The sequence below is a fragment of the Pseudophryne corroboree genome, chromosome 4 (genome assembly GCF_028390025.1).
Source record: "Pseudophryne corroboree isolate aPseCor3 chromosome 4, aPseCor3.hap2, whole genome shotgun sequence".
In the NCBI taxonomy this organism is placed as follows: Eukaryota; Metazoa; Chordata; class Amphibia; order Anura; family Myobatrachidae; genus Pseudophryne; species Pseudophryne corroboree.
The window spans coordinates 470,484,396-470,497,923 of record NC_086447.1 but is presented as its reverse complement, the minus strand read 5'-3'; the positions used below and the strand labels follow the sequence as shown (position 1 = coordinate 470,497,923).

General features: G+C 45.7%; 1 protein-coding gene across 1 annotated transcript in view; it reads left to right on the top strand.

The window, feature by feature from the left end:
• The window catches only part of SIM1 (SIM bHLH transcription factor 1), a 113,459-nt gene that overhangs the window by 78,262 nt on the left and 21,669 nt on the right, over positions 1 to 13,528 (top strand). The window contains exon 10 of the mRNA XM_063917040.1: positions 2,340 to 2,502. Coding sequence (XP_063773110.1) covers positions 2,340 to 2,502 — 163 coding nt within the window. The remainder of the gene's footprint in view (positions 1 to 2,339; positions 2,503 to 13,528) is intronic.

The following is a 13,528-nucleotide window of genomic DNA, read 5'->3' as shown; positions in this document are numbered from 1 at the left end:
TCTACACATTACTCCAGGTAGAGCCCCTTTCACACTTTACTCCAGGTAGTGCCCCTTATACACATTATGCCAGATAGAGCTCCTTATACACATTATGCTTATATATACATTTAAGAGCAACTATAGAGTGCACAGCAAACTTTTTAATTGCATGCTTCTCATTTCTGTATATGCTCTCTATGGGCGTGAGTCACTATCATTTGCAATTGTGATAATGCACACACTGACCGTTTATTGGCAGACTGCGCATGTGCTGTAAATGCATTGTGCATGCAGGAAGGGAAAAATCCAATTGCTCTGCATTTGCAGCCTAAGTGAAAAGCGATCACAATTTTATTGAAAGGAAGTATTTGGATGGCAACATGGCGTTTGTGGACAGTGGTTGGGAAAATGCAGGTGTGTCATGGCCATTTGTGCGGCATGAATCTGACATCATCTTCGATCGTTGCGATGACAAACATGTCCCCCAATGGGACTGCAATTGCATTATTCTGAGTAGGCATAGGTCAGCCGCAACTGTCTACGGTACTCAGTGTTTGCGTATGGATTGCAATTCTGCTAATGCATTCGCATAGGTGTCTTTTACCCTTTCTGGGCACTCGTCACATTTTTTTTTTTTTTTTTAGCAGTAGCAGTTTTGGGAAAATCGCAATTTCAGCCTCAATAGAGATCCATAGTGAATTAGGCCCTATAATCTATAATTTTATTTGCTGATATTAGTACTATTATGTTATTTATAAAGTTACCAGTAAAAGTTATGTTTTAGATTTATTGTGCACCACAAGAAAAACAATTATTTCCTCTTCAACTCTGTACAGGCGTATATATTTAATTGTTTATGTTTGCACCCCATAGGAGTGCAAGTGTTACCTCAGTTCAGAATATTTCAGGGGTTTCCATGAATGTTTTTAAGATTTTTTTTTCAAGTGTGGTGGGTTGTATGGGCAACATCCCATCTTAAATAGAACTCCATCTTAGTAAATGTACCCCTCTTTCTCTCTTTTTTTGATCCCCTGTAGTCTATACATAAAGTTGTATAAAGAGGGTTTGAGATCTGCAACCATGTTATGTTTCATGCATTTTGATACCTTCCTTTACACCTATCCTAAATTTTTAATTGATTTGCAATTTAATTTATGTACTTTAAATTGGCCATAATCCAATCATCTCTTTTCACCTGCCATGATTAGCTATGCTACAGGCTAGCATATGTAAACATTTAATACCCTTGAGACTATCTTGCTAATTTAATTGCTAAATTCATCAGTGGCTGCATTTTTGCCCCATTACTGAACATCTGTTATCACTGCTACGCAAGAGGCTGTCCCCCTGATGACTGGCCACACTGAGAAGTCCTCCACCTTTTTCTTACCTCACCTGCAAGTGAATGAACTTCCATATTCAGACCTGGCATCTTTAGGGTCACCCAGTCTTTAGTGTCTCAACATCCATATTCAGCGATCTCCAAATAAATTGCATATGTTGCTCCACGTCACAGTGCCCAATGAGAATTACGGTACTACTGTATTCTGAATAATTTCCTCTTGGTAAATTAAAACCATACATAAAAAAATTCCATAAACAATGCCAAACTAGCCATTTCAGTATGATTTTACACTTGATGTATATGCCCATCTGTAGGTAATGTATTCTTTTGTGGTACTTTTAGTTTGCAGTCAAACTTTTCTATTGTCAAAAACAACATTATATGCTAAGAAAAGGTATTTCAAATCCTCAATATACATTGGTAGCCATTGAGGAATGATTTCTACAGCAACATTGAATTTAATCTTATAAAATGTAATGTTGTTCACCCAAGGGGTGATACAAAGTTGAATGGCTGGATTTGTGTGGGTTATTTCATGGCACATGCTCCATAGCTGGGAGGAGCACACATTTATGGGTGATGCAGAGTGTCTCCACTAGTGGCTGAAGGGGCATAAATGGCTGGTAATAAGGCAATCACAAAGTTTAGCAAAGGTGTGTTGATGCAACTGCAGGCTATGGAGAGTTGTGCGCAGGCCAAGATACGTCTGTGTTCAGTTGGAACTTGCCCCATGGAAAGGGTGTGTGTGTGTCATTCACGTTTCCTGTTATGCTGATAGAATTATCAATTGCACATCCCCGTGTGGTCAGATGTTGTGCAGATGACATGAGGTTTGCAGGCTGCCAGTTATAACACTGGGGTGACAATGGCTCACACCGTCCACTCTCCTGGTCAGAAGTCTTAAGCTAGTGAGGAGGTGTCCAGCACAATAGTGCACTTAATAGAATGAAATGATGCACTTCCCTTTGGATCTGAAAATAATAAAATAATTATATGTTAATATTTTACACAGAGATACAGAATACAAAGGACTGCAACTATCATTGGATCAAGTAACCACAAAGCCGACATTCTCTTATGCAAGTTCAAATCCAGCCATAAATGACAGTAGGAAGGGCAGTAAGTCACGTCTTCCTAGTACAAAGTCAAAACCTAGGACATCGCCATACCCGCAGGTAAGTGGCATTTGCATATAATTATGATTTTCCCTTTTATATATATATAAGTAAATAATTGTTTACAACTTTCAGCTTTATGTTAATACATTTTGAGAACAAGCAGTAACACGTGTAACATAAAAAGGTATTTAGCATCCTTTTCATTCTATTTTAGATATACATGTATTTAGAAACACATTTTTTAAAGTAATCTTTGCTTGTCTCATAAATATGTATATACAGGACCAGAGTGTTTAGGACATAAATGAAAGTTGTTTGACTTGATTACAGAAATCTGCACTATCAATCTTCCTTGTGAGGAATAAGAAATAATGGGGTCATTCTGAGTTGATCGTAGCTGTGCTAAATTTAGCACAGCTACAATCATTCACACTGACATGCGTTGGGACGCCCAGCACAGGGCTATCCCGCCCCACATGTCAGTGCCGCCCCCCTCCCCGCAGAAGTGCAAAGGCATTGCACAGCGGCGATGCCTTTGCACCTCAAGAGTAGCTCCCGACCAGCGCAGCTTTACTCATTGCTCCCCGGCCCGCAGCGGCTGCGTGTGACGCCCCCCATTCGGTCCGGCCACTCCTGCGTTGGCCGGACCACGCCCACAAAACGGTGGCCAAACGCCGCCGTTCCGCCCCCCCCCTCCACCCAGCGACCGCCTCTGCCTGTCAATCAGGCAGAGGCGATCGTAGCGGCCCAACGGCCTTAGGCCATCTGACATGCGCCAGCGCACTGTGGCACCGGCGCATGCGCAGTTCTGACTAGAGATGAGCGCCTGAAATTTTTCGGGTTTTGTGTTTTGGTTTTGGGTTCGGTTCCGCGGCCGTGTTTTGGGTTCGACCGCGTTTTGGCAAAACCTCACCGAATTTTTTTTGTCGGATTCGGGTGTGTTTTGGATTCGGGTGTTTTTTTCAAAAAACCCTAAAAAACAGCTTAAATCATAGAATTTGGGGGTCATTTTGATCCCATATTATTATTAACCTCAAAAACCATAATTTACACTCATTTTCAGTCTATTCTGAATACCTCACACCTCACAATATTATTTTTAGTCCTAAAATTTGCACCGAGGTCGCTGGATGACTAAGCTAAGCGACCCTAGTGGCCGACACAAACACCTGGCCCATCTAGGAGTGGCACTGCAGTGTCACGCAGGATGGCCCTTCCAAAAAACACTCCCCAAACAGCACATGACGCAAAGAAAAAAAGAGGTGCAATGAGGTAGCTGTGTGACTAAGCTCAGCGACCCAAGTGCCCGACACAAACACCTGGCCCATCTAGGAGTGGCACTGCAGTGTCACGCAGGATGTCCCTTCCAAAAAACCCTCCCCAAACAGCACATGACGCAAAGAAAAAAAGAGGCGCAATGAGGTAGCTGTGTGAGTAAGATTAGCGACCCTAGTGGCCGACACAAACACCGGGCCCATCTAGGAGTGGCACTGCAGTGTCACGCAGGATGTCCCTTCCAAAAAACCCTCCCCAAACAGCACATGACGCAAAGAAAAATAAAAGAAAAAAGAGGTGCAAGATGGAATTGTCCTTGGGCCCTCCCACCCACCCTTATGTTGTATAAACAGGACATGCACACTTTAACCAACCCATCATTTCAGTGACAGGGTCTGCCACACGACTGTGACTGATATGACGGGTTGGTTTGGACCCCCACCAAAAAAGAAGCAATTAATCTCTCCTTGCACAAACTGGCTCTACAGAGGCAAGATGTCCACCTCATCATCATCCTCCGATATATCACCGTGTACATCCCCCTCCTCACAGATTATCAATTCGTCCCCACTGGAATCCACCATCTCAGCTCCCTGTGTACTTTGTGGAGGCAATTGCTGCTGGTCAATGTCTCCGCGGAGGAATTGATTATAATTCATTTTAATGAACATCATCTTCTCCACATTTTCTGGATGTAACCTCGTACGCCGATTGCTGACAAGGTGAGCGGCGGCACTAAACACTCTTTCGGAGTACACACTTGTGGGAGGGCAACTTAGGTAGAATAAAGCCAGTTTGTGCAAGGGCCTCCAAATTGCCTCTTTTTCCTGCCAGTATAAGTACGGACTGTCTGACGTGCCTACTTGGATGCGGTCACTCATATAATCCTCCACCATTCTTTCAATGTTGAGAGAATCATATGCAGTGACAGTAGACGACATGTCCGTAATCGTTGTCAGGTCCTTCAGTCCGGACCAGATGTCAGCATCAGCAGTCGCTCCAGACTGCCCTGCATCACCGCCAGCGGGTGGGCTCGGAATTCTGAGCCTTTTCCTCGCACCCCCAGTTGCGGGAGAATGTGAAGGAGGAGATGTTGACAGGTCGCGTTCCGCTTGACTTGACAATTTTGTCACCAGCAGGTCTTTGCACCCCAGCAGACTTGTGTCTGCCGGAAAGAGAGATCCAAGGTAGGTTTTAAATCTAGGATCGAGCACGGTGGCCAAAATGTAGTGCTCTGATTTCAACAGATTGACCACCCGTGAATCCTTGTTAAGCGAATTAAGGGCTGCATCCACAAGTCCCACATGCCTAGCGGAATCGCTCCCTTTTAGCTCCTTCTTCAATGCCTCCAGCTTCTTCTGCAAAAGCCTGATGAGGGGAATGACCTGACTCAGGCTGGCAGTGTCTGAACTGACTTCACGTGTGGCAAGTTCAAAGGGCATCAGAACCTTGCACAACGTTGAAATCATTCTCCACTGCACTTGAGACAGGTGCATTTCTCCTCCTATATCGTGCTCAATTGTATAGGCTTGAATGGCCTTTTGCTGCTCCTCCAACCTCTGAAGCATATAGAGGGTTGAATTCCACCTCGTTACCACTTCTTGCTTCAGATGATGGCAGGGCAGGTTCAGTAGTTTTTGGTGGTGCTCCAGTCTTCTGTACGTGGTGCCTGTACGCCGAAAGTGTCCCGCAATTCTTCTGGCCACCGACAGCATCTCTTGCACGCCCCTGTCGTTTTTAAAAAAATTCTGCACCACCAAATTCAAGGTATGTGCAAAACATGGGACGTGCTGGAATTTGCCCATATTTAATGCACACACAATATTGCTGGCGTTGTCCGATGCCACAAATCCACAGGAGAGTCCAATTGGGGTAAGCCATTCTGCGATGATCTTCCTCAGTTGCCGTAAGAGGTTTTTAGCTGTGTGCGTATTCTGGAAAGCGGTGATACAAAGCGTAGCCTGCCTAGGAAAGAGTTGGTGTTTGCGAGATGCTGCTACTGGTGCCGCCGCTGCTGTTCTTGCGGCAGGAGTCCATACATCTACCCAGTGGGCTGTCACAGTCATATAGTCCTGACCCTGCCCTGCTCCACTTGTCCACATGTCCGTGGTTAAGTGGACATTGGGTACAACTGCATTTTTTAGGACACTGGTGAGTCTTTTTCTGACGTCCGTGTACATTCTCGGTATCGCCTGCCTACAGAAGTGGAACCTAGATGGTATTTGGTAACGGGGGCACACTGCCTCAATAAATTGTCTAGTTCCCTGTGAACTAACGGCGGATACCGGACGCACGTCTAACACCAACATAGTTGTCAAGGACTCAGTTATCCGCTTTGCAACAGGATGACTGCTGTGATATTTCATCTTCCTCGCAAAGGACTGTTGGACAGTCAATTGCTTACTGGAAGTAGTACAAGTGGGCTTACGACTTCCCCTCTGGGATGACCATCGACTCCCAGCAGCAACAACAGCAGCGCCAGCAGCAGTAGGCGTTACACGCAAGGATGCATCGGAGGAATCCCAGGCAGGAGAGGACTCGTCAGAATTGCCAGTGACATGGCCTGCAGGACTATTGGCATTCCTGGGGAAGGAGGAAATTGACACTGAGGGAGTTGGTGGGGTGGTTTGCGTGAGCTTGGTTACAAGAGGAAGGGATTTACTGGTCAGTGGACTGCTTCCGCTGTCGGCCCAAGTTTTTGAACTTGTCACTGACTTATTATGAATGCGCTGCAGGTGACGTATAAGGGAGGATGTTCCGAGGTGGTTAACGTCCTTACCCCTACTTATTACAGCTTGACAAAGGGAACACACGGCTTGACACCTGTTGTCCGCATTTCTGGTGAAATACTTCCACACCGAAGAGCTGATTTTTTTGGTATTTTCACCAGGCATGTCAACGGCCCTATTCCTCCCACGGACAACAGGTGTCTCCCCGGGTGCCTGACTTAAACAAACCACCTCACCATCAGAATCCTCCTGGTCAATTTCCTCCCCAGCGCCAGCAACACCCATATCCTCCTCATCCTGGTGTACTTCAACACTGACATCTTCAATCTGACTATCAGGAACTGGACTGCGGGTGCTCCTTCCAGCACTTGCAGGGGGCGTGCAAATGGTGGAAGGCGCATGCTCTTCACGTCCAGTGTTGGGAAGGTCAGGCATCGCAACCGACACAATTGGACTCTCCTTGTGGATTTGGGATTTCGAAGAACGCACAGTTCTTTGCGGTGCTACTGCTTTTGCCAGCTTGAGTCTTTTCATTTTTCTAGCGAGAGGCTGAGTGCCTCCATCCTCATGTGAAGCTGAACCACTAGCCATGAACATAGGCCAGGGCCTAAGCCGTTCCTTGCCACTCCGTGTGGTAAATGGCATATTGGCAAGTTTACGCTTCTCCTCCGACAATTTTATTTTAGGTTTTGGAGTCCTTTTTTTACTGATATTTGGTGTTTTGGATTTGACATGCTCTGTACTATGACATTGGGCATCGGCCTTGGCAGACGACGTTGCTGGCATTTCATCGTCTCGGCCATGACTAGTGGCAGCAGCTTCAGCACGAGGTGGAAGTGGATCTTGATCTTTCCCTAATTTTGGAACCTCAACATTTTTGTTCTCCATATTTTAATAGGCACAACTAAAAGGCACCTCAGGTAAACAATGGAGATGGATGGATACTAGTATACAATTATGGATGGACTGCCGAGTGCAGACACAGAGGTAGCTACAGCCGTGGACTACCGTACTGTACTGTGTCTGCTGCTAATATAGACTGGTTGATAAAGAGATGTAGTAGTAGTATGTATGTATAAAGAAGAAAGAAAAAAAAACCACGGGTAGGTGGTATACAATTATGGACGGACTGCCGAGTGCCGACACAGAGGTAGCTACAGCCGTGGACTACCGTACTGTACTGTGTCTGCTGCTAATATAGACTGGTTGATAAAGAGATGTAGTAGTAGTATGTATGTATAAAGAAGAAAGAAAAAAAAACCACGGGTAGGTGGTATACAATTATGGACGGACTGCCCAGTGCCGACACAGAGGTAGCTACAGCCGTGGACTACCGTACTGTACTGTGTCTGCTGCTAATATAGACTGGTTGATAAAGAGATGTAGTAGTAGTATGTATGTATAAAGAAGAAAGAAAAAAAAACCACGGGTAGGTGGTATACAATTATGGACGGACTGCCGAGTGCCGACACAGAGGTAGCTACAGCCGTGGACTACCGTACTGTACTGTGTCTGCTGCTAATATAGACTGGTTGATAAAGAGATGTAGTAGTAGTATGTATGTATAAAGAAGAAAGAAAAAAAAACCACGGGTAGGTGGTATACAATTATGGACGGACTGCCCAGTGCCGACACAGAGGTAGCTACAGCCGTGGACTACCGTACTGTACTGTGTCTGCTGCTAATATAGACTGGTTGATAAAGAGATGTAGTAGTAGTATGTATGTATAAAGAAGAAAGAAAAAAAAACCACGGGTAGGTGGTATACAATTATGGACGGACTGCCCAGTGCCGACACAGAGGTAGCTACAGCCGTGGACTACCGTACTGTACTGTGTCTGCTGCTAATATAGACTGGTTGATAAAGAGATGTAGTAGTAGTAGTATGTATGTATAAAGAAGAAAGAAAAAAAAACCACGGGTAGGTGGTATACAATTATGGACGGACTGCCGAGTGCCGACACAGAGGTAGCTACAGCCGTAGTAGTGTGTCTGCTGCGACTGGATGATAAATAATGATATAAAAAATATATATATATCACTACTGCAGCCGGACAGGTATATATTATATAATGACGGACCTGCTGGACACTGTCTGTCAGCAGAATGAGTTTTTTATAGAATAAAAAAAAAAACACCACACAAGTGAAGTCACACGACGAGTGTTTAACTTTTTCAGGCAATCACAATATAGTATACTATACTACTAACTATACTGGTGGTCAGTGTGGTCAGGTCACTGGTCAGTCACACTGGCAGTGGCACTCCTGCAGCAAAAGTGTGCACTGTTTAATTTTAATAATAATATGTACTCCTGGCTCCTGCTATAACCTATAACTGGCACTGCAGTGCTCCCCAGTCTCCCCCACAATTATAAGATGTGTGAGCTGAGCACAGTCAGATACGAGTGTTTAACTTTTTCAGGCAATCACAATATAGTATACTATACTACTAACTATACTGGTGGTCAGTGTGGTCAGGTCACTGGTCAGTCACACTGGCAGTGGCACTCCTGCAGCAAAAGTGTGCACTGTTTAATTTTAATAATAATATGTACTCCTGGCTCCTGCTATAACCTATAACTGGCACTGCAGTGCTCCCCAGTCTCCCCCACAATTATAAGATGTGTGAGCTGAGCACAGTCAGATATATACATAGATGATGCAGCACACTGGGCTGAGCAGTGCACACAGATATGGTATGTGACTGAGTCACTGTGTATCGTTTTTTTCAGGCAGAGAACGGATATATTAAATAAAACTGCACTGTCTGGTGGTCACTGTGGTCAGTCACTAGTAAACTCTGCACTCTCTACAGTTCTACAGTACTCCTAAGCTCCAGTAAATCAGGTCAATCTCTCTCTCTCTCTCTTCTAATCTAAATGGAGAGGACGCCAGCCACGTCCTCTCCCTATCAATCTCAATGCACGTGTGAAAATGGCGGCGACGCGCGGCTCCATATATAGAATCCGAGTCTCGCGAGAATCCGACAGCGTCATGATGACGTTCGGGCGCGCTCTGGTTAACCGAGCAAGGCGGGAAGATCCGAGTCGCTCGGACCCGTGAAAAAAAACATGAAGTTCGTGCGGGTTCGGATTCAGAGAAACCGAACCCGCTCATCTCTAGTTCTGACCCGATCGCACCGCTGCGATAAACTGCAGCGTGTGATCGGATCAGAATATCCCCCATAGCTGCAGTAAGGGAGGGTTAGAGGCCAGTGGGGGAAGGTAAGTATATTTACCTCTCCCCTGTCGGGATTCTCACAATCGGGATGCCGCGGTCGGTATTCTGACCTCTGGCATTCTGAACCCAATCCGGTGCTATAGGTGAATGATGATTAAGCGCTACATGAGTTTGTGCAGGATTTGTCATGGACACAGAGACATCACATTTATGTGGCTTATTACACTGTATGTAGGAAAATATCGAAAAGTGGTGATTTTTCTGAAAATAAAATTCATGGAAAGAAACATCACTCATTTTTCACGTTACTGTAATTAGAAAATAAGTTGGAATCAGAAGTGAAGAACATTGTGACCTGAATGAAATGGGTCATGTTGGGGAAAGCTATCTATTTTTTCCCTGCTAGCAAATACTAAGTGTTAAAAATAGGTTTGGTAGTGTAGTGTATATATTTCATTACAGGATACAGTTCACACCTAAGTAGGGAACATGAAATTATCTATAAATAACAGGATGCCACGTTGTTAAATGAATTTGTTTCAATGGAAATACAAAACCCATCGAAACATTTTATGCTGATCTGAACCATGATAACTGTTTCAGCTCACAGCTAATGGAAGATAATCCAGAGACTATCTGCTAGTGATGAGCGAGGTTCGGTTTTACTCGGTTTTACTCGGTTTTACTCGGTTCTCAAAACGGCATCTTATTGGCTATCCAAAACACGTGACATCCGTGAGCCAATAAGATGCCGTTTTGAGAACCGAGTAAAACCGAGTAAAACCGAGTAAAACCGAATCCGCTCATCACTACTATCTGCATGGTTATAAACAGAGGGTGTCAGTTATAAGTAAACCTGAAGCCTGCTGTCTCAGCCTGCATGTTTTAGAGGACAGCAGAATTAGGCCAATTAATAAAAAAATGCTTATTTAATCTTATTATTTTCTAGGTATATTACTAAGGGGCAGATGTAAGGCAGCTTGCTACACAAAGTCTATGCATACATTTATATACTGTATATTTTTTTGGTTTGTGTTTCTTATAGTATTTTTAAATATGAATTAATTTATAAAGCCCAGTGTATACAAACAGCTAGTTGTAATTGCAGTTAATGTACATATTGAGAGGACTTACACTGCATAGATAATCATGACAGTCATGACAAAAATCTCCCAGAGGAAACCATTAGCAAACATGTCCCTGGATAAATGGGGTAGCCACAGTTGACAGTTATACAATTTTCTTTTTTTTTTAAGTTTAAGTGAATGTTATGTGTCTTCTTGGTCATTTTAATAATGCTTAAAAATAGTAAAGGTGTATTGTAGAATAACAGGGATTAAAGCCATGTGGAACCTTTTTTTATTTATTGTATCACTTTATATCCCCATGATGTCAGCTGTGGCCCTGATGCCTAGACTGGGGCTACTCTATATCCCCATGATGTCAGCTGTGGCCCTGATGCCTAGACTGGGGCTACTCTATATCCCCATGATGTCAGCTGTGGCCCTGATGCCTAGACTGGGGCTACTCTATATCCCCATGATGTCAGCTGTGGCCCTGATGCCTAGACTGGGGCTACTCTATATCCCCATGATGTCAGGTGTGGCCCTGATACCTAGACTGGGGATACTCTATAGCCCCATGATGTCAGGTACAGCCCTGATACATAGACTGGGGTATACTCTATAGCCCCATGATGTCAGTTGTGGCCCTGATGCCTAGACTGGGGCTACTCTACAACCCCATGATGTCAGGTACAGCCCTGATACCTAAACTGGGGCTACTCTATATCCCCATGATGTCAGCTGTGGCCCTGATGCCTAGACTGTGGGCTACTCTATATCCCCATGATGTCAGCTGTGGCCCTGATGCCTAGACTGGGGCTACTCTACAACCCCATGATGTCAGGTACAGCCCTGATACCTAGACTGGGGCTACTCTATATCCCCATGATGTCAGCTGTGGCCCTGATGCCTAGACTGGGACTACTCTATATCCCCATGATGTCAGCTGTGTCCCTGATGCCTAGACTGGGGCTACTCTACAACCCCATGATGTCAAGTACAGCCCTGATACCTAGACTGGGGCTACTCTATATCCCCATGATGTCAGCTGTGGCCCTGATGCCTAGACTGGGACTACTCTATATCCCCATGATGTCAGGTGCAGCCCTGATACCTAGACTGGGGCTACTCTATATCCCCATGATGTCAGCTGTGGCCCTGATGCCTAGACTGGGGCTACTCTATATCCCCATGATGTCAGGTACAGCCCTGATACCTAGACTGGGGCTACTCTATATCCCCATGATGTCAGCTGTGGCCCTGATGCCTAGACTGGGGCTACTCTATATCCCCATGATGTCAGCTGTGGCCCTGATGCCTAGACTGGGGCTACTCTATATCCCCATGATGTCAGGTGTGGCCCTGATACCTAGACTGGGGATACTCTATAGCCCCATGATGTCAGGTACAGCCCTGATACATAGACTGGGGTATACTCTATAGCCCCATGATGTCAGTTGTGGCCCTGATGCCTAGACTGGGGCTACTCTACAACCCCATGATGTCAGGTACAGCCCTGATACCTAAACTGGGGCTACTCTATATCCCCATGATGTCAGCTGTGGCCCTGATGCCTAGACTGTGGGCTACTCTATATCCCCATGATGTCAGCTGTGGCCCTGATGCCTAGACTGGGGCTACTCTACAACCCCATGATGTCAGGTACAGCCCTGATACCTAGACTGGGGCTACTCTATATCCCCATGATGTCAGCTGTGGCCCTGATGCCTAGACTGGGACTACTCTATATCCCCATGATGTCAGCTGTGTCCCTGATGCCTAGACTGGGGCTACTCTACAACCCCATGATGTCAAGTACAGCCCTGATACCTAGACTGGGGCTACTCTATATCCCCATGATGTCAGCTGTGGCCCTGATGCCTAGACTGGGACTACTCTATATCCCCATGATGTCAGGTGCAGCCCTGATACCTAGACTGGGGCTACTCTATATCCCCATGATGTCAGCTGTGGCCCTGATGCCTAGACTGGGGCTACTCTATATCCCCATGATGTCAGGTACAGCCCTGATACCTAGACTGGGGCTACTCTATATCCCCATGATGTCAGCTGTGGCCCTGATGCCTAGACTGGGGATACTCTATAGCCCCATGATGTCAGGTACAGCCCTGATACATAGACTGGGGTATACTCTATAGCCCCATGATGTCAGTTGTGGCCCTGATGCCTAGACTGGGGTTACTCTACAACCCCATGATGTCAGGTACAGCCCTGATACCTAGACTGGGGCTACTCTATATCCCCATGATGTCAGCTGTGGCCCTGATGCCTAGACTGTGGGCTACTCTATATCCCCATGATGTCAGCTGTGGCCCTGATGCCTAGACTGGGGCTACTCTACAACCCCATGATGTCAGGAACAGCCCTGATACCTAGACTGGGGCTACTCTATATCCCCATGATGTCAGCTGTGGCCCTGATGCCTAGACTGGGACTACTCTATATCCCCATGATGTCAGCTGTGGCCCTGATGCCTAGACTGGGGCTAATCTACAACCCCATGATGTCAGGTACAGCCCTGATACCTAGACTGGGGCTACTCTATATCCCCATGATGTCAGCTGTGGCCCTGATGCCTAGACTGTGGGCTACTCTATATCCCCATGATGTCAGTTGTGGCCCTGATGCCTAGACTGGGGCTACTCTACAACCCCATGATGTCAGGTACAGCCCTGATACCTAGACTGGGGCTACTCTATTTCCCCATGATGTCAGCTGTGGCCCTGATGCCTAGACTGGGACTACTCTCTATCCCCATGATGTCAGGTGCATCCCTGATACCTAGACTGGGGCTACTCTATATCCCCATGAT